Source organism: Myripristis murdjan, chromosome 14 (assembly GCF_902150065.1).
Source record: "Myripristis murdjan chromosome 14, fMyrMur1.1, whole genome shotgun sequence".
NCBI classification, from domain to species: domain Eukaryota; kingdom Metazoa; phylum Chordata; class Actinopteri; order Holocentriformes; family Holocentridae; genus Myripristis; species Myripristis murdjan.
In genome coordinates, this window is record NC_043993.1 from 30,141,896 (window position 1) to 30,161,291 (window position 19,396).

Genomic DNA, 19,396 nt, shown 5'->3' on the forward strand with positions numbered 1-19,396 from the left:
AAAAATATGTGAACACTTCCACAAATAAATGTAATTCATGTCTCTATAGATAAACTATGACTAATATGGACTAGAAAATATTTCAGCCAGTGACACAATTTAATTTAAAGTGGGTGAATACCTTTGCAAATTAGATTTTTGTGTTATTGGAATTATATGCTTTCACAAGAACATGCGCAAAAAGACAAGGGTCTGAATAATCTTTATAGTCACAGTACAAGAATCACAACAGTGAATGGACGAGATAAAAGTGGTAAAAGTGTTGTGCCTTCATGAAAGATTCATCCATATACAGTGCATGATTTCAGACAGAGTCGATGCATATAAGTCCCAGGCACAGCTGAAAACTTTATCCCAATCCTTGACTACAGAAGACAAACTTTAGATTATACATGTTAATCGCTAACATTACTCTGCACTGCACTCTGCCACCCAGCTGAAATTTTTAGCTAAAATTAAAACAAAAACATCCAACAACATCAGATCAGCTCGAAAAAAAGAGGCGAGGACTCACGGTGTGTGATATCAGGAGGCCCATAGGGATCTGATAAGTACACATTGGTGGGCTTTCCCACCTTCAGGTAGACCACGTCCGACGTGTTCTTCAGTATGGCCACAGCCTCCTCGTGAGACACCTCCTCCAGAGTGTAGTTGTTTACCTGCCCCAGAGAAAGACAGAGGCCTCGCGGTTACATAAGGAGTTGTAGAGACGACTTTGTGCGTTCTGACTGCTCCTTTCAGCCCAGACCAGTGAGTGAGCTCCGGGCCTCCAGCAGACTGGATTATGACAGATGGTCTTTGGGTGAGAAGAGGGCAGTAGGAAGGTAATTGAATTAAGCACTGGTTAAGCAAGAGGGATGACCTCCTGAACAGCAAGGCTTGCTATTACACTGAGGACAGCCAGCAGTGGGAAAAATAAGGTCACTGATATGTTGATTTTAAAATGTGTGTCAGGGACTTTAAACCATCATTTAGACAGAAGATGCAGGAGTGTTGGCGTCTGTAAGCACATTTCCTGGTTAATGTAAGGGGCTAATCTGATTCAGAGCATTGATCCTTGGCATGCCTGTCTGTATAACTGTATGACTTCCTGAGCGATACGTCCAGGCCCAAAGGACGTTTGAGTGTCGACTGGAAAACGGCTGCCTCCTCCAGGGCCTCCATCACTGGCTAATTCTCATTCTCCTCAACCAATGATTTAGGCTTACTCTCATCCATTTGGTGAAAGAATTGCTAATTGTGCCCTAACTACAAAAACTGGACTACATATAAAGCTGGACATGTCGGTCAGCTATTTTCTACACAGCTTGTGGTGTTTAAATCAGCCTGGCAGATGTAGCTGCTTGCAGTGCTGTCACATTTGGGCATTAAGCAGTGGTAGTGTAAAGCTGAATAATGCTTAAATAGATTGTACACAAAAACAAACAAACAAAACTGAATTCTTTTGAAATACATATAAGTGAGCAGACTTTTTCAATTAATTATTCATTAGCCAATACTTTGTGAAAAGCTGGCAGCAAAGCCACAATTTTAGCTTGATTTATCAAATTGATTTGGCGTTTACTAACCTGAAAAAAGGTCTGTATCTATACGTAAGTGGGGAAATTACAACTTAACCGCTGGCTGAGCCATGAACCACATGGCTTGTATTGGGCTAAGTGGAAAGTGTTGGCGTGTTGTTGGCAGCTCAGGAAAGGATGACTGCCTCTCAGAAAGCGGAATCTGGACTTGGAAAACTAAATTTGAATCAGGGAATCCAAGTCTAGAGAATCATAGTCAATAATAACCTCAAAACATCAGTTTATTGCATTCAACTTTAAATTGTGCTAGGCAAATTCAATATCTGAATCAATTTGTTCCTCATTTTCAGTTTTTATTTTTTTGAAAAGCAGTGTTTCAATATACTCTAAGCATGGCAAATTCAAATGTATACGATTCAAATCCAGTCTCTGTTGGCACTAATCCTAGTCAACATTATCTTTGGAAACCCGAGGAAGTAACTGATTTAGTGCACACTGTTAAAAATGGTAGGCTTAATTAACATGCCAGCTTTAACTGGCTTTCACTTGGGCTATTGCTGAGAGGAAGATGGTACTAGTGTGACTGTGTAAAACTAATCACAGCCCTGGTAAATTAATAATGCTGAAGATACTGTGCATTGAAATACTGTTACCACTGATTTTATTTTTATGAATGGGTGTTTTTGTCTATCATCATTGATATTTAGTTCCTATTTGTTGTGCTCTTTCCTACATCCTTTCCTTTGCAGCTGTAATGACACAGTTTCTTAAATTCAGTTAATTAAAGCTGTACTAGTTAATATTTTTATGTAACTACATTCCTGCTTCACAAATTGAGGCAATAAAAGAATCCAACCTGCTCAATTTAGATGCTGTACATTTGTCTCATTTGCATTTTTTTTTTTTTTTTTTTTGGTTAAAGATTATTTTTTGCCATTTCTGTTTTATTTGACTGTCACAGTAGAGAGAGACAGGAAAGGCAGGGGAGAGAGAGGGGATGACATGCAGCAAACAGCCTGAGGTCAGAACCCAGGACGCTGTGATCAGGACTCAGCCTTAACACATGGCACACACTTTTAACCAGTGAGCGACTACAGCACTTCATTTGCCTCATTTGCTTAAATACATTTTCAGTGTCAGCAGTGCTTATCTCAATCTCGGTGGAGATGAAGTGGTGAATCACATGATTACAAGTGATAAGTACATGATTTCTGACTGGCGAAGTCCTTCAAACTCTCAAATATTCAACAATTATCTCCCGCTGTGACTCATGATCGCCAAGGCTTGAGATCGCACAATTTCCTAGGGGCAGATTTAAACTTCATCTAACATCCAAAAAGTTAACAGCAGAGTCAAGACAGCAGGCAGGCTTCACTGCCCGCTGCTGATGCTCGGTTCTCACCATGAGCAGCCGGTCTCCGACTTGTAGCCGGCCGTCCTTCTGCGCCGCCCCGCCATCAATGATCTTGGTAACGTAGATGCTGTTGTCCCCTGGGATGTGCTGGTTTCCAACTCCGCCTGCAATACTGAAGCCAAGCCCTGTGTGCGTGTGTGTGTGTGTGTGTGTGCGTGTGTGTGTGTGTGTGTGTGTGCGTGTGTGTGTGTGTGTGTGTGTACAAGAGATAAGATGGAATAAGTTTCACACACCCTGCCCCATGCCACCACACATAATTCACACAAACTGTTTTTTAACCTGTACTAGGTGCATTTATTATTTTATAGTGAGGTTTGTAAATCAGACTATCTTGGGTCTCCACCTCACCTGGAAACCTCTTTTCTCTTTTTTGTATCTTGTGAATAAAGAAAAGAAACTTTTCCTTCTGCTTCATAAAAAAATATTTATCCTGTGAGCTCCTATAGCTGTAACTCATGTGCTCCTTATGCTTGGTGGCTTCAAATGTCAGTCTACTGGAGTTAAAGCTTATTCTTTTGCAGGAAAAAATATCTTGAACTAAAGCACTGCAGTGAAATGAAACAGGAGGTAAAGACAGGTGTTATTAATGACATTAATGAAGGTTCTGTTCCATTTACATCTAACGGAGCCATGGCTCCGGTGTTGTGCGTGTTGATTCACTGGAAAGGATTGGCCAAACTTAAATGGGACCTTAATTAATATCATTAGTAAAACATGTGTTCACCCTGCTTTTTCATGTCAAAATGGCGGCGGTGAAAAAGAAAATTTTCGAGACAAGATGCTTTTCACTCATCCCAGTGGCAGATTTTTGGGGTTTTAGGAAAATTAGATTGGCTCATCAGTAAAACCCAATCAGTAAATGGCATTAAATATAGCTACTTTTTTGCAGAGTTAACGTAAACGTGCACATCGTACAGGGTGACTGAAATGGAGCACCGACCACATGACAGAAATCAGTATTGTCAACTGTACGTCAGATGATATGGAAAAAGTTTTAGTCAGCCTACCTTTTGGTCCTTTGATGAGTTTGATCTCGATGATGGTCTCTAGCATTGGTCTGCGGCGCCGCACGTACAGCCGCACGATGGAGCCTGCGACCTTGAGGGCCTCCACTGCCTTGCTATGGGAGACCTCGGACACATCTGCATCGTTCACCCGCAGGATGCAGTCATTCACTCTGGAAGAGGGAGAGTAAGGTTTTATAATGATGGAACTGGATAGGGGCGGTTGTACATTATTCAGAGCCGGGCCACATTCACACTTTTCCATTTTTTACAAACTGTCGTTGTGTCTTTTACATGCGAGTCTATGGTGGACGGACAGTGGCTGCTTTGGGAGAAGCATTACACCCAGAGTCTTCTAAAACTGAGAATAGTTCAGCCTTTTAGAGATCATATAATGCGGAGTGCTTTTTGTGTGAGCCATGCAACACGAATACAGAAGTGGGGTTTCAAGTTACACGGGCAGCAGATTGGTAAAACATTTTTAACAACAAAAAAAGCAGAATAGTGTGAACATGCCCTTTAATTGGCCATGTCCCACAGTATAATCAGAATCGGAATGGGTAGTGTTTTTGCATATCCCTGTAAACACACACACACACACACACACACACACAAAGAGGCATACACATTTAATGAGGTGACAGCAGGTGGTTGTTGATTGTTTACTCAAAGTGGTGAAGCAGTGTGCTTGTGTTCAGGTATTACATGTCAGGCGATTTCTGTGTGTTTGTGTGTTCCTGCAGTAAATACGTGTGTGTGTTTGTGTGATGTGTTACAGACGGGCATGGATACAGTGTGTGTGGGTTTGGATGGGAGTGTGTATGTGCATATGGGCAAGCATACAAGTGTGTAAAAGTCAGAGCCAGAGAGCAGTTGAGTTTGAATCCCCCCGAGGTGTCGACCAAAACATCCATGCCCCGGCACTCAAGGACACAACTCTCCTGGGGTTTCTCATAGAGCCCAGCTGGGACCCAGCAAAACACACACCCACACACACACACACACACACAGCACAACAGAGGGAAGCAGAGTGAACGAATCCACATACTTGCATATCATCTCATCTGGCACCAATAAAAGTATCATAACTATCATAACATATCTCTTTAGTTTGTACTTCTTACTAAAGCTGAGTACTGGTTAACATTATTTTTTGTTCCTGTTATTTTATTGCACTTTTTTCAGTAAAGTGTTAACTATACATATATTATGAAAAGTATGTTTGTACTGTTATTGTTAAAACAATGCCAACTAACCAATATCTCTACCCAGGGATGGTGAGGGAAACAGGAAGCCAAGTTAGCTATGAGATCCGGTCTGTGATCACAAAGTGAGCACCAGCCAATATAAAACCCCCTTCATTTTCAGGGTAGTCTGACCTGATGTGCTATCACTTGCATAATTCTGATATAAGAGCTTTATATCATATAGACTTAAAAGCCTACAGGGCTTTTGGAAATAAAAAAAGATTTACCCTTCACTACTTCTCTGCGCCAAACACTTGAGAATCTCCATGCAGTCCCTTTAACAGAATCAGCGCATTAGGTATGTCTAATGCTCTGCTACAGAGTCCCAGTGCAGTAATAGGAAGTCTGTCTGGCTCCTATAATTTTATAGAAGACCAAATCCCCCTCAGGTCTTCTTCCTGACAGGGATTAGACTTCCCCTCCATCCATAATGCATTACATCTCCCTGCCCACCTTGGAGAGGGTGACCATCAATTAGAGAAAGTGTGATTTATGCTCGGGCCATTGCTGTTTGAGGTTGATGGTGTGCACGTATTATTAGGTACCTCTCAAGCATCTATGATCTGACAGTAATGCTGCAGAGCTAATGCTTGGAACAGAGCAGGGATTGGCGTGCAACCAAAACCAGCATTACTGATCATTACTAAAAGGCAGAGGAGAAGGTTACAATGGTTCCACAGGATACTGACAACATGAAAAATACAGAAAATGGAGGGGCGGCTATTTATACTACCGCCAATCTCTTAGCAACAAATGAAACACAACTTTTGTTCTCAACTATCTACACAGTGAATTAAAAGGATACATGGAGCATTTTAGCATTAATAAATCACTACCACACTCATTTTGAGACATTAGTAAAACTGACCCAACCGAACTGGATCATTGCCAAGAAGCGCTGCGGCTTTTACCAGTCTAGACACTGCATTTTACAATCTGTGCAAGAGGGTTGGATTTGGCAGGAAATCCTGGACTGCTTCGTGGTACAGAGTTTATTTTATGGCACAAAACTCTAAGTTACAGGACTGAGAATGTCAACACTGTTTTGTCGGTTGTGAAAACAGTTTGTGAGCACAGTCACAACCCTGGTGATTATATGGGTACGTGAGGGTATTTTGTGGTTCGAACCTGATTGCACAACAACCAAAAAGGTTTCTCTCTAGAGACTGAATCATTATAAGTGGAGCAACGTGTGATCAGAGCTGTGGTTGTGTGGTTTCATGCTGTGGGTGAGTATTGGCCACATTCAAGTATTAGCTGAACTGTAAGATCACAGGAATAGCAAACAGTGTCAAGTGTAGCTGAGGATCGATTTTCCCTTGGGTAAGCCCTTGACTGCTGCTCGGTGATGAATGAGGCCATGAAGTGTCCTTCCTTCCTTGATAAACTACAGTAGCAAAGAAGCTGACGGACTGTATCCAGAACTCCTGTGTAAATTTAATATGGCTGTCACAGATGGTGGCTTGCCTTCAAGAAACATTTAGAAGCTATGGACAATTTCTTCAGTCACTAAGGCTTTACATTAAAAAAAAAAAAAAAAAAAAAAATGTTTATCAGTGTACAGTGATTGCTGGTACTGTAGGGCACTCTCTTCGCAAAAAATGTTTAAGGCACCTGTTAGAATGTGGTTGGTTACTCAAAGATCAAATAAGCAGAGGTTAGAGCAAAATTGATCTTTGGTGGAGTGTTAGTTTGTATAGTTCTCTGGACATTGTGTGAGTCCACAAACCATGGCAATAAAACAGCTCCCAGAATAACACTTTTAGTTCATAAATTATTGTAAACAAAGTGGATTATGCCAGTATTAAAAAAAAAAAGTCCTGGTACACATTTACAATTATTTGTGAAAATACTATGAGGTAATTTCCAGCTAACACAAGGTTAGTATGCGGACGTTTCCTAAAGATGCTACTTGCCAGATCTACTTTCCAATTTAAATAGGTAAATGACAAGAAACTGTTTAATTTAGTCAAAAAACGAGTACTGTGACTTGGCGCTTTTTATATTGGCAAAATGTGCTTCGTATGCATTTGTTTATCTGCTAAAAATGTTATTTTGGGATCTGTTTTGCTGCGAGCATGGAGCAACTAATGAGGATATTTCACCACCATGTGGACTCACACAACACCCTGGTAACGCTACACCCCAAAACTCCACCAGAGCCCAATTTTGGTTTCAATATGTGTAATATCTGATATTAATTTATGTATATGATATCAGACAAATGTTCTTTTAAAAGTAAAATGCGCTATGAAATCTCAAACTGTTAACATAGATAAAATGACCTTGCAGCATTCATAGAAATCTGAGGCACTGGCAAAACACTCTGACAAGGTGATGGAGCAGCAAGGCTCCCCTGAGAGCCATTATAACAGTGCTGGAGAGGCGACAGGTTCCACTGCTAAACTTACTTCAATGTGTGCAAGAGACCATCAGCAAAATGATCCTGTATATTATTTCCCAGAGAGTTTACTCTGGTTAAGGATTCTGAGGGCAGGCTAGCGGAGGAGTAAGCATCACTCTATCAGGCTTTTGGACGCCATCAGTGAGTGGTAAGATTATTTTCATCCTCTTAAAGGATCTTTCTCTCCTGTCCTCTGTTCTCTTGCGTGTGCAGCTTTCGCCAGTGTTTTTTTTTTTTCCCCTCTACCAGGTCTGGAAACTTTTCTGGCGTGCTCTTATTAAAAAATTGTGTGGGTATTAGGTAAGTCTGGGATACTGACCGCAGGCGACCATCCTCTGCTGCGGCGCCTCCAGGGATGATCTTGGTGATGAAGATGCCAGGGTCATCGCCGATGTGTGGGTTATCTGTCCCTCCGGCGATGCTAAAGCCCAGCCCTGAGTTACCCTACAGCAGTGGGAAGGAGTGGGAGAGCACAGAGGCTCAGTCGGCAGCGCTCATACTACGCCAAAATGCAAATTGGAGTCAGTTAAGTGGACTGCACATTTCTAAACACATTTTGGTGATACCTGTCAGCGCTGGATGTGCCTGGCATCCTATTATGCAAAATGTCCAAATTGTTCAAACTCACATTACCCATCTTACCTTGCTTTAAAAAAAAGGCAGAGGGAACAGAGACTTGTGATTGCAGTAGAGAGCAAACTGATTATTTATAACTTTTACAATGTTGCTGATCATGCTAATGCAGCACTGGCATGATTACGTGTTTACTTCATAATTTTAAAAGCAGATCTCATTACCTTGTTTACAAGTGATGTCAATGCATATTTACTATTCATGTGCTGTATTTTCTTACATACACTTACACACCGGTGCAGTATTTGATATCACTGTAAATACAACTACAAGTAAAAATACCACTACAAGTTCACACATTTTAGAGAATGTTATTTGTAAAGCTGTTTTATCTCATCGTTCTTGATCATTTTGTTTGAATAACAATTTGTTTGAAAGGTAATCAAATATTCACATGCAATAATTTTATCATATGACTTCACAGTATCACTATTATGAATGCAATTAAAAATTAGGAAGGACGTCTAAGTCTTCAGTTTGCCATAACAATTTGGCTTGGGGATTCAGCTTAATGTCAGGTCAAATACACTCTCCCAAGGTGACTGCTGCATTATCATCCCCTTTTTTGCACTGTTTTGCAGCAAAATATTTACAAGGCTACAGGATCAAATCTCTGGAAGGCCATGCCTTTAAGAACAAAAGCTCCGCCTTGTCGGCTCTGTAAATGAAATCCCCTTGATGCCCACTCACAAAATGAAAGTCAGGCTTTGATTAAGTTGTTAACTGATGGGAATAGGAGCTTCTCTTGATTACAAAATCCACTGAGCTTCCCTGCGGGGCCTCGCTGACTCGAATGGTGCATCAAAAAACGATGCTAAGCTCTCCAGGGGAAAGACTTGAGAGGGCCAGACACAGGCCTGTCTAGGCTCAGAGGCTATAGAAGATGAATTTGGTCAGACTGATGATGAATATGGAGGGCATAGATACCAAGCTCCTCAGCGGAGCTTGGATAGAGCCTGACCATTGTCTGTGTTAAAGCTTATCTCTCTGAAGCCCCAGTGCAGGCTCCCTTGTTGTCTGAAATCAGTTCTGCCCTTGGTGGCAGTGACCTTTGCTGTTGGTCTCGCTCTGCCTGCGCTCCTGATCGTATTGGAGCTGTCAAAACCGCTTCCACACTACGCCTGTTAGCATCCACTTGCCAGACATTTCCTCTTCAGTGAGTTTGAGATTCAGTTAGCCTACTAGCTTATGCCAACTGTGTCACATCTGTTTTTAGCAAACAAATCTGTGTTGATGGTTATCTGCTGCTGATAACCATAATGTTCATATAAACACCATGTTAAGCTGTTGTATACTGTCAGTGCCAATATAAAAAGCTTAAGATGATATGAAAGTGAAATATTATCTTTAATAAATTACTACATAGAAAAGCCAGAGCTGGGTGGAGGCAATGCTTCATCAGTGGAATGGTAACAAATTAGGCCTTTAAACTACATGTCAGCCATGTTAAGAAGTTTTCTTTACTGGGGGAAAATTATAAATTATTGGAAAAAAAAAATACCTGCAGGCTGCTGATGACTCTGGTCATTATTTAAGTTTGTTTTATGTGGAAAAACAAGTATTTTGTCAAAAATCGGTGTTTCAAAAATTATGCAGTATTATGTGTATGCATATAACATACTATTTTAGGTAAGAATATATGTAGTTTGCATGTATGCTTATCTATATTTCCTATTTACTTTGATGGGCAGATGTGCCTGCTCTATCGGGCACATCTGTAAAGTTGCAGACTAGACAAACTGGTCCCATATTCTCAACAGACAATGAAAACACCCAGTGTGTCTACATCACAATAGAATTTTTTTTTTTTTCCCATTATCATTTTAAGCAGAAGGTAATATTATACACCTGGCCAACCCACACTGAGTGCAGTCCAACTATCTTTTTTCCTCAAGTGAAACAGTAAAGGTCTCCTAGCTTCAATCATCAGTCTTACTATAAAGATACGACATTTGACTGGGGTCCTAAGATGAATTCTTGTCATGCTGTCTTAAGTTTGGCCTTGGTTTAATGTTGTCGTGTGATCTGAGATACTCACGCGCTCTAGAGTGATTTCTTCAAACTCGTACTCGATTTCTGTGCCGTTCACCTGAAGAAAAGGAACAAGGGAAAAGTGAGTCCAGATGTCTTCTCCATTTGCAAATGCTTGATTAACAGATTTAAAGGGGAAGATAAAGTAAGGTATGGTAAGATAGGATAAGATAAGGTAAGGTAGGATGCTGCAAATTAGTAACTTGTGTTTTCCCGGGCCACTCGTCATGCCTGTGCTAAATAGGCCTCACCTCAAGGGAAGAGGTAAGGTGATGCCTGCTCCTCAGCTGGCTTATCAACATTAGCTATTTCTGACAGGTGGAAGCGAGATACAAGCTTTCAAAAGGGATTCAGTCTCTTCCTGCTTCTTACTGAGATGATTAATTAGCAACAAGCACTTCCTTGTCACTGTGTATTCATGCAGGAGTAGCATACAGGCTACGGTGCTGCATATTATATTCCCTGGTGAGTGAAGTTTTTAAATAGCATCATATATTACTATCAGAAGTTGGACTCACACGGGTGAACAAGCAAGCAAGACCTGGAAGACTAACTCGCCGATAGCAGGGAATCATGCAGCCAGTTTCATTAAAGAAAATCTTTATCGGTACTACTTTATTCAATCTTCATTCTTCAATTTTGGACAAAGCCCTTTCACTTGAGGACAGCAGGAAAAAATGGCTACAACAAATTACCAAACAGCAAAGGCAGAGGCAATGCAGGACTCTCTTTTTCTATTAGAAAAGCAGCCAATCTCAGTGCCTGTTAATATGGCCGCTAAGTGTGACAACTTCCCCATGAAAGAGATACCACCTCTTTCAGTTTAGATACCTAAACTCCATTTGGGTAGCATTCGTTATTTATTCATCCATCTTTTGCTGTACATCACTGCGCCATTTATTTGTTCTGATGTAAAACACTGCAAAATACTACAGAGGAATGTCTTCAGATTGTCTTGCGCTGGTCTTTTATTTACGACAACCATCAATAATTCAGCGTGGCGACCTCATTTGTTTTACCGAGATATGTTGCATGATAAAACCTACCAAAATACCTTTTGGATTGCGTCACCTAAAACTAAGCGGTAGGTCAGTGAGGAAGAGGCCTGCTCTTTCTTTAGGCATGCTTGAACCGATGATACGTACTGACTGTCTACTGTAAAGAGCTAAGATGGCTGTAAAAAAAAAACAAAAAACAAAAAAAAACACAAAAAAGAGCAACTCACGTAAGGTACTGACTCCAGAGTGTCAGTGTTGACTATTATTGGGGCAGGGCTGGCCTGTAATGGAGAGGGGGGGAGAGAGGGAGAAAGAGACAGAGAGATGGGAAGGGAGATAGAGAAAAAGGGTGAGACACCAGTATTAGTAAGCAGCACTGTGGTGGTAGAGAGATGACGGGGCCCACCACTGTCCTACTTTCCATAAACGGATCCAGGGGACAAGCTTCTGGATCATACTGTGACTCCACTCCGGATCATCAACAATTTAACAGCCCTCCATTTGCTGGATGGTCCCGTAAACATTATTCCCTCTCTCCTACGCAGCGCACGGACACTTTACAGCCGAACGGTTTTAACTTGGTAGGAAGATGAGAACACGGGTCTATTAAAAAGAGCGGACAGAGTAAACTTGCACAATAAATCCAGGCGATACTGACACCTTATAACATCTGTGATACCAAAGATACATGAGTATCCCAAAAGCTGCAAAATGTAAGACATGTACAAGCGTGGATCTAGTGTTCATATGTACTATAAATACACAAAACGTATTTGTTAATGCCCTTTTGTAAATGATGGCAACCATAGTAAAACTGTATGGAAGAGATATATAGTTTTTTTCTCCCTTGTATAATGTCTGATTGTAGCTTGTGTTGCTAGGGAACATTCATACATGAACAAATGTCTCTTGGGTAAATAAATACTAAATCTAATTGTCCAATTTGAAATGATGACAACAAATTAGTGAAAAAGCTGGTTGGATCGTAAGTCTGAGGTATTCTCCTGCTTCTCCACAGCAAGATAAACAGTGGTATCCTTTTGGCATTTTTATCCTCAGTCCACTATTGTATTCATACTGTAAATTGCATTACTGTGATGCTTCAGGTATGAAACAAAGCCAGTGTGACTCAATGCACACAAAACAGATTCCTGTGACGGCCCCTTGAAACTGAACAGATGGTTAATGGCAGAAGTCCCGAGAGAAGAACTCTGCGTTTTGGCCGCAAAATAACTGCAGTGACCCGACATCAGGCTAACAGCAGTTCAGCGTACAGTATGTAAACAACTGGCTCAATACATAAGACTCACTTCAAAAGACATTGCTCAAGGATGCATTTGGAGATTCCTTTGAAATTCGGCCTTTGATTTTATCCCTACAAGATGAATAGAACTGGGTAAATAAGGGCAATAACAAAAGAAAGGGCTAATCATTTCTCTATGAATAATTATCATGAAAAAGAATGCAATGCATTTCAATTAGTATACCATATTGTGTGTCGGGGATGAGAGCACTTCAGGATTTGCAGATCTTTGCATTTTAATAACAGCTACCTGACATCTTAACAATTTCTAGGCTGTACACATATCCTACACGTGGTGATAATAACTATAAAGACCGCATGGTTTTGTGTTCTTTGAGAGCACCTTTAAGACCCCTGTGTCTGCTGTGCATCTGGGTGACTCGACGCTGTGACAGACAGGAAGGTTAGCTTGGTCGTCTTCGCCAGTGACAGCAGATGTCATGAGAAAGAGGGACTTAGTCTGCCCACTCATGTTCCTGTCACAACCAGCGATTTACTTCCGTACGCCAGGGAGCTTCTCCTCTATTACCCCCGAGACTATTAGTTAGCATGACAGAGCTGTTTGGACAACACTCTTGACCTTAAAGCAAAATTGAACTTGGGTTTCAGTGCGGGGTTGTTACAGTCATCTGGGCATGATATAAACCCACACGGTGGTGAAATATTCTCGTTAGTTGCTCGGTGTTCACCTGGACTGCTAATGCACAAAACAGCTCCCACAAAAACACTCTCAAAATAAACACGGCAGTTTATGCCACTATAAAAAAACAAGTCCGAGTACCCATTTTTCGAGGAAATTAAACAGCTCTTTTCTTGTTGTTTTCTGATTTGAATCGTAAGGTAGCATCTGAGAGAAACGTCTGCATAGTTACCTTGCACCAGGAACAAATGATCTGATAGTACAGCTGATGTTGGATATTTCACCACCATGTGGACTCATACAAGCCCCAGGTAACTATACACTCCACTAATTTCCTTTAAAATAATCTGTGACATCTTCGGGCATTCAGCTGATCTCTTTTCCAAAATATATATAACACAATCGAGATTCAAACTGCATCCTTTTTGGTGAAAGCTATTATTACATTTGCTGTTCTAAACTCCTGAACTGGTGAGTTAGTTTGGCTTTGCCGGGCAGCACGTAAAGACCGCCACCCGCAGCGACTCAAACATCCCCAAAATGTCGCAGCACCAGCCACACTGTTGATCTCTGGGAAGAAAACCACAAATCTGAGCAGCAATCAAATCAAACCGGTGAGGAACTAGCCCAAACAGCGGCGCTGATGGTAGAACCGTGACAAAGAGTAAAACGAACATAAAGAGAACAACTTGTCTTTGCCTTCTTTTCACCGTGCTGCTTCACATCATGACACCTGATCCCATCTGGATCGGGCCAATCACGCATCAATATAATGATGATCAGTTAGAGGGGCACTGCACCGAAGTCTTCAGCAAGAAAATACCCACATATTCCAAAGGTTTATTGCTTGAAATGATCCCAATTTGTGGGTAAAATGAATACTGCAGTTTGCCTTAATTACTGTATCAACACATTTCACACTTGGTCTGTTCCTGCCGTTCAAGTGAGCTCAGATCAGTGAGTCAGCATTTTTTGCAGGCATATGAACACAAATGAAAGATTGAGATAGAAATTAGCCTGGGGGATATTTTCACATTTAAGAACTCCTTTTTGAGTGAACTTCAAAAAACAAAAAAAAAAACAAAACACACTGCTGTTCAGACATTTTTTCTGTTATTTCTTTCCTGGTTCATTCAAGGTCTGACGGGGTCATTTCAGTTTCTGTTCTCTTCTCCTCCTCGTTGACAGCTATGAGAACAATAACCAGCATAATAAGATTGAAAGAGAACATTTCTTAGTTAAATTATATCAGGTCATTTATTTGGTGAGCAGAAATCCCTGTCTCTGACTGGCACAATATTCACATATTTTTTCCTGTTTTTGAAAAAAGAAACCGATCAAAACTGTTTGTATGACAATTGTAACATATCTAGACACATTTACCAGAATTTCTACCAAGCAATTCATCAATAAACAGCAACAATCTTCAAGCCAAACCACAAAGTATTTATATTACATACATTTTTTAATCCAACCCATTCAAACATGAGTGTTTCTAAATAGTGTGTGTGCCTGACAGAGTGTGTGTATGCCAGTGCATCAGCGCAACAGAGAGCGACAGAGACTGACTGACTCAGTGAATTTGACAGAGAGGGATAGATTACCATTCACCGGCTGTGCAGGGTAGCGAAGCCAGTCCATGATTGAAGGAAAATGGTGTTTGTGAGTGGAATGATGATAGGAATTAGGACGCATTTGCTTGCTGTGCACGGCTTCTAATCATATGAATGAATTCCCGGCCATTGTTAGAGAAAGAGTGAGAGATGGAAAGGAAAATGGGAAGACAGAAAGAGAGCGGGGAAAGAGGCTGCAATGCATATGGCCAATAAACTCAACACCGCCTTAAAACAACACAGTGTCGCCCGACTGCATGTGCAGCGTACAACGTAATGTTCAAAAGTTGCTCTCTCTTACTCTGCCTGACATATAAACATTAAGTTACATCCCTTAATTTATGTGCACGCTTGTACAAACACAAGCTCACCTATCACATACACTGACTTGTAAGAGTACAAGGGCACATACACACTCCTCTGCAATGCAGGTAGTGTCCAGAAAGACTTTTGACTTCCACTCTCCGACAGAAACAGTCTCGTTTGTACGTCTAAATAAAGAGACAGAGAGAAAGAAATAGGCTCTTGTATAACAAATCTGCCGCTATTATGCTGAAGGGGAGGAAGCTCCCGTAATCCAATTGTAGGTCAGAAGGATCCGTCATTAATCTTATTCCCGTCACTGGATGATTTCTGCTGACCTCTGCTGTCTGTTTGCCAGCGATCATGCAGGTCAACAGCGTGGAAAGGCAAACGAGAACTGTGACCTATGCTGCAGTGGAGAAGGGCAGCCTTTAATATTCAGCTGCACAGACAAAAAAAAAAGTATTGTAAAATAAGATTTGTAATGTGCCTCACACACAAGTTGAAAATGGAAAAAGTTGGCCGGTGGCACAGAATTTTTAAAAGATTATTTCTTTCATGACGACTTTATCAATATAAGTCTCCTTGAGTACACAGAAATGTGCTATAGAAATATAATGTCTTATTATGATGATTATTATTATTATTGTTATAATTTTTATTATGAAATAATACAAAATCTACTGAAATAGGAGCAACTGACATTTGCATACACTGCTCCACACTAACTACTACCACATTACATACTACTGCTACTACTAATACACACATACACACACCCGGAGATGTAATGGCCATTCAGCTGAGCACATACATGATATGCTCAAATGCACTTAGGCTCATTTCTGTCCCTGTTCATACTCCCTGGCATTGCCACGTGATGAACTGCCTTAAAACGACGCATTAAGTCAGTGGTCCAGCAACATGGCAAGATTGCATGTGATTTGCCAAGAGTATTCCAGCCAGTCTGCACTATATAAATGGTTAATAATAGATGCATATCATAGTATTTCAATTATTGAACTGAATTAGTTTTCTAACAATTTAAGCGTTTCTAGCTCAAATGTATATATACTCAAATGGAGGGCTGACTAATAGGTGTTCAGGACAGCTCTCTGGTTAAAAATTGTAGTTTTCAGCCCAGATGCTCTTATTCACCATGCAGTGTGACAAGTTTTTTTTGCGCATATTTTGCTAATTGGGTGATGGTCTAGAGGAAAAATCTCTTTGTCTACAGTGAAAATTATCATCTAGCTGCAGGGTTCAGTGATATAGCATCGGATATTTAAGATGTTACACAGCAAGCTGCTTGTGTTTCTACAGCAGGGGATCATGCTCTTGTTGGGTTTTGCTCAATAATTCAGGGGCAGCACTGTGTAGTGGCTCATGAAAAAAGGGGTGGGCCCATTAATAATTCACAAGCATCCTATGTAAAAATAGTCAACAGCACAATCCAAGATGTGAAAGCTGTAGGGGCGTGGGAGAGTGAGAGGAAGGAGATGGGAATGCGAAGAAGAAATGGACAGACAAACTGAGCTAGGAAGCTGAAAGGTCAAAGAACAATAATATAAATCGAGAAAATCATCTGTTCAGTATGTTGGCCTGCAGAAAATAATATGACGGATTCTTTCATGGTCCAAATGGGTACCGACAATTCACGTTTGAATAGTGCATCATTGTGAAACTCCTAAACTGTGGTAACATGTCAAAGCAGTTTGAAGTTTGTCGCATATTTAGCCAGACAAATGAGAAGCATTTAAATTTTGGGGACAATATAATTCTAAAATTATAAACAATCAAAAGAAACATTTCCATTGAAAATAGGTCATGTTATCACTGTCATAAGTCATGTGTGCCAGTGTCATTTCTCTTATACGTGAGGGGAACATGAGGTATCATTTCAGCGTTTTCCACCTGCAGAAAGATGAAAGGCGAAATGGCTGGCAGAAATCTCTCGGTTTTTATGGACAAGGTAAAACACAAGTTTATTGCTTCCACCTGTCTCCTCAAACTCCTCATGTCTTCATTATGTTCCTCCCTGTGTGCCGGCTCGTACTCATTGTCCTGCACCCCATATTTCAAAAGCAGTGCTTTAGCTAGAAAACAGGTAATGCTGACTGCTCGCCTCCCCCTGCAATCTCCCTGCCTTGCCTCCCTCCTAGCTAGATGATGGATGGTCTCCCATTACCTCCTGCTGGCCTTGCCCGAGGCAATTTCACTCGTGCTATGGCTGCACAAACACACCACACATCTCAGCAATTAAATCCACAATCATGATCTTTTTTTAAGTGTTTAATTTTTCGGGTACCGCATATGCACTTCTTATAGGGTAAGACTAGCTGATAGTTAACAATGTTTTTTGCAACTTACAGATACCATCTTAAGTGAAAATACAGATCCATTTTACCAACTGGTTAACAAGCAGTCCGAACATGAACACACGCTTTCCTGCTTAAGAGCACAATTAAATTTCATGAAGATAACTTGTAGCTTTGTGAATAAAGGCTGAAAGAATGTCCTCAGTCCAATGTAATCATAATTACAGCCAGTAATGAGGTGGTTGCTGATTGCGGACTGAGCCTATAACTGATATAATATTAAGATCCAGATGTGCACACACATTTGGCACACATGAAAGAACACGGTGTTATTATGACTACCAACAGAGCTGGAGGCTACTATGCAGCATATTTTGATAAATAAATAAATAAAGGTATCTATATAGATAGATAGATTTTATTGTCCTTTTTCAGGATAATTGTTTTCACTTCCGTACAGCCACGAGGATTACACAATCATCAATCATTACTCATCTGCAAATATATCCAGATCATGTCCGGATGTAACTTATCCACATAACATTTACATTTTGTCAGCAACATTTTGGAAGGAGAATGCAGATTATTTACTTACTGCTTACTTACCCTTGGCCAACTTGTGGCTACAGTGCATGCCAAGCCACCTCCCTAGGGGGTTTAAGTGATTGAAGTTTAATCCTCCCTCAGTGTGTCAACTGCATTTACACCTGAGTTTTGATGTCGTTAGATGCAACTGGAATAAATCTGATTACTCAAGATGGGGCAAGAGGCTATGTTAATTTAGTTTTATTTCTTTATAGTGTTTGTAGAGAAAACTGTAATGTTTAGAGTATGTACTACAACAAAACAACATATTTGTATGCATAGGCATACACAAATGCATACTTTAAAGTGTTAATTCTCAAAATCCTTGTTTAATTTATTTTTGGCAATACCTTAGGTGCTGAGCACTCGTTGCTGTGGTGCTTCTGCACTGCACTTTCCAGAGATCATCTGTCAATCAAACAGTGAGTCCAGCACTGTAAAGCCTTTTCTGTCAGATTCTCTGTTGATGAGTCTGAGTTTCTGCAGGTGCTGCTCTTTTCTCTGACTGTTCAGCCATTGTGGCTGTTGTTGCTTGTGGTTATTTTCCAAACATACCACAATTTTATTATGGAAATGTAAAATGTGTCACTTCCTGTGTGAGCACTTTTCCCAGGGAAGACCTACAAGACACTGTGTGTTGGAAAAAGTAAAAATTTAAAAGCTTTCATGAACTAGCTATTTGTTTTTTGTTTGTTTTAATGAAGTAAAATGTCAGTTGAATATTAATGGTTCACTGTAGGCTGTCCTTCTGTCTGTCTGTTTCATGCAAGGCACACAAGAAACAGTCATAAAAATCTCCAAATCTTTTAAGTTAACAGTACTCAGGGATAGCACAAAGTCAGGACCTGCTTCCAGTTTGCCTGCTGCCAGGTATGTGATTTGGGTTATTCAAGTTGGTGCCTCCCATCACAGATGTTTTGCTAAATTAGGTGAACTCCACAAGGCTTAACACGAAGTTCTGGCATCCCAGAGCCCCTTCCACATCCAGTCTAAACAGTAACCCAAACTATGATGATCAGATCTGTCCTCCTGGACCAGATTTTTTTTTTTTCTGAAGGCTGAATTCAAACTTTTATGCCAGTATTCAATAAATCTAAATTGGCCATTTTCCAGAAATGCCAAAACAATACAGAAAATGACAAGCAGCCTGTCCAGCATTCCCCCCTTAGCAGGTCTGAAAAGCCTCTGTAACAGAGTTCTCAGACTGAAAACTCCACAGGAAAACCAAAACCAATGATATTCTTCTGGGTGAGGTAGCAGCTGCAGCAGCAGCAGGGCGAGACAGATTTCAGATTTTCAGTGAAGGTTTTACTCACTGCCAACCCTGAAGCTGTTAAGTAAAAAAAGCAAGGAACTTCCATCATATCAGAGGTGGACAACACT

The 19,396-nt window shown here is 40.7% G+C and overlaps 1 protein-coding gene across 18 annotated transcripts in view; it reads right to left on the reverse strand.

Annotated features, from left to right (window-relative positions):
* Positions 1–19,396, reverse strand: part of dlg2 (discs, large homolog 2 (Drosophila)) — a 222,527-nt gene that overhangs the window by 38,144 nt on the left and 164,987 nt on the right. For all 18 annotated transcript variants that reach the window (XM_030069235.1, XM_030069238.1, XM_030069246.1 and 15 more), the window contains 6 exons: positions 11,479–11,532; positions 10,261–10,311; positions 7,909–8,033; positions 3,942–4,111; positions 2,923–3,059; positions 515–659 (listed from right to left, as the gene is read on the reverse strand). In XM_030069235.1, coding sequence (XP_029925095.1) covers positions 515–659; positions 2,923–3,059; positions 3,942–4,111; positions 7,909–8,033; positions 10,261–10,311; positions 11,479–11,532 — 682 coding nt within the window. The remainder of the gene's footprint in view (positions 1–514; positions 660–2,922; positions 3,060–3,941; positions 4,112–7,908; positions 8,034–10,260; positions 10,312–11,478; positions 11,533–19,396) is intronic.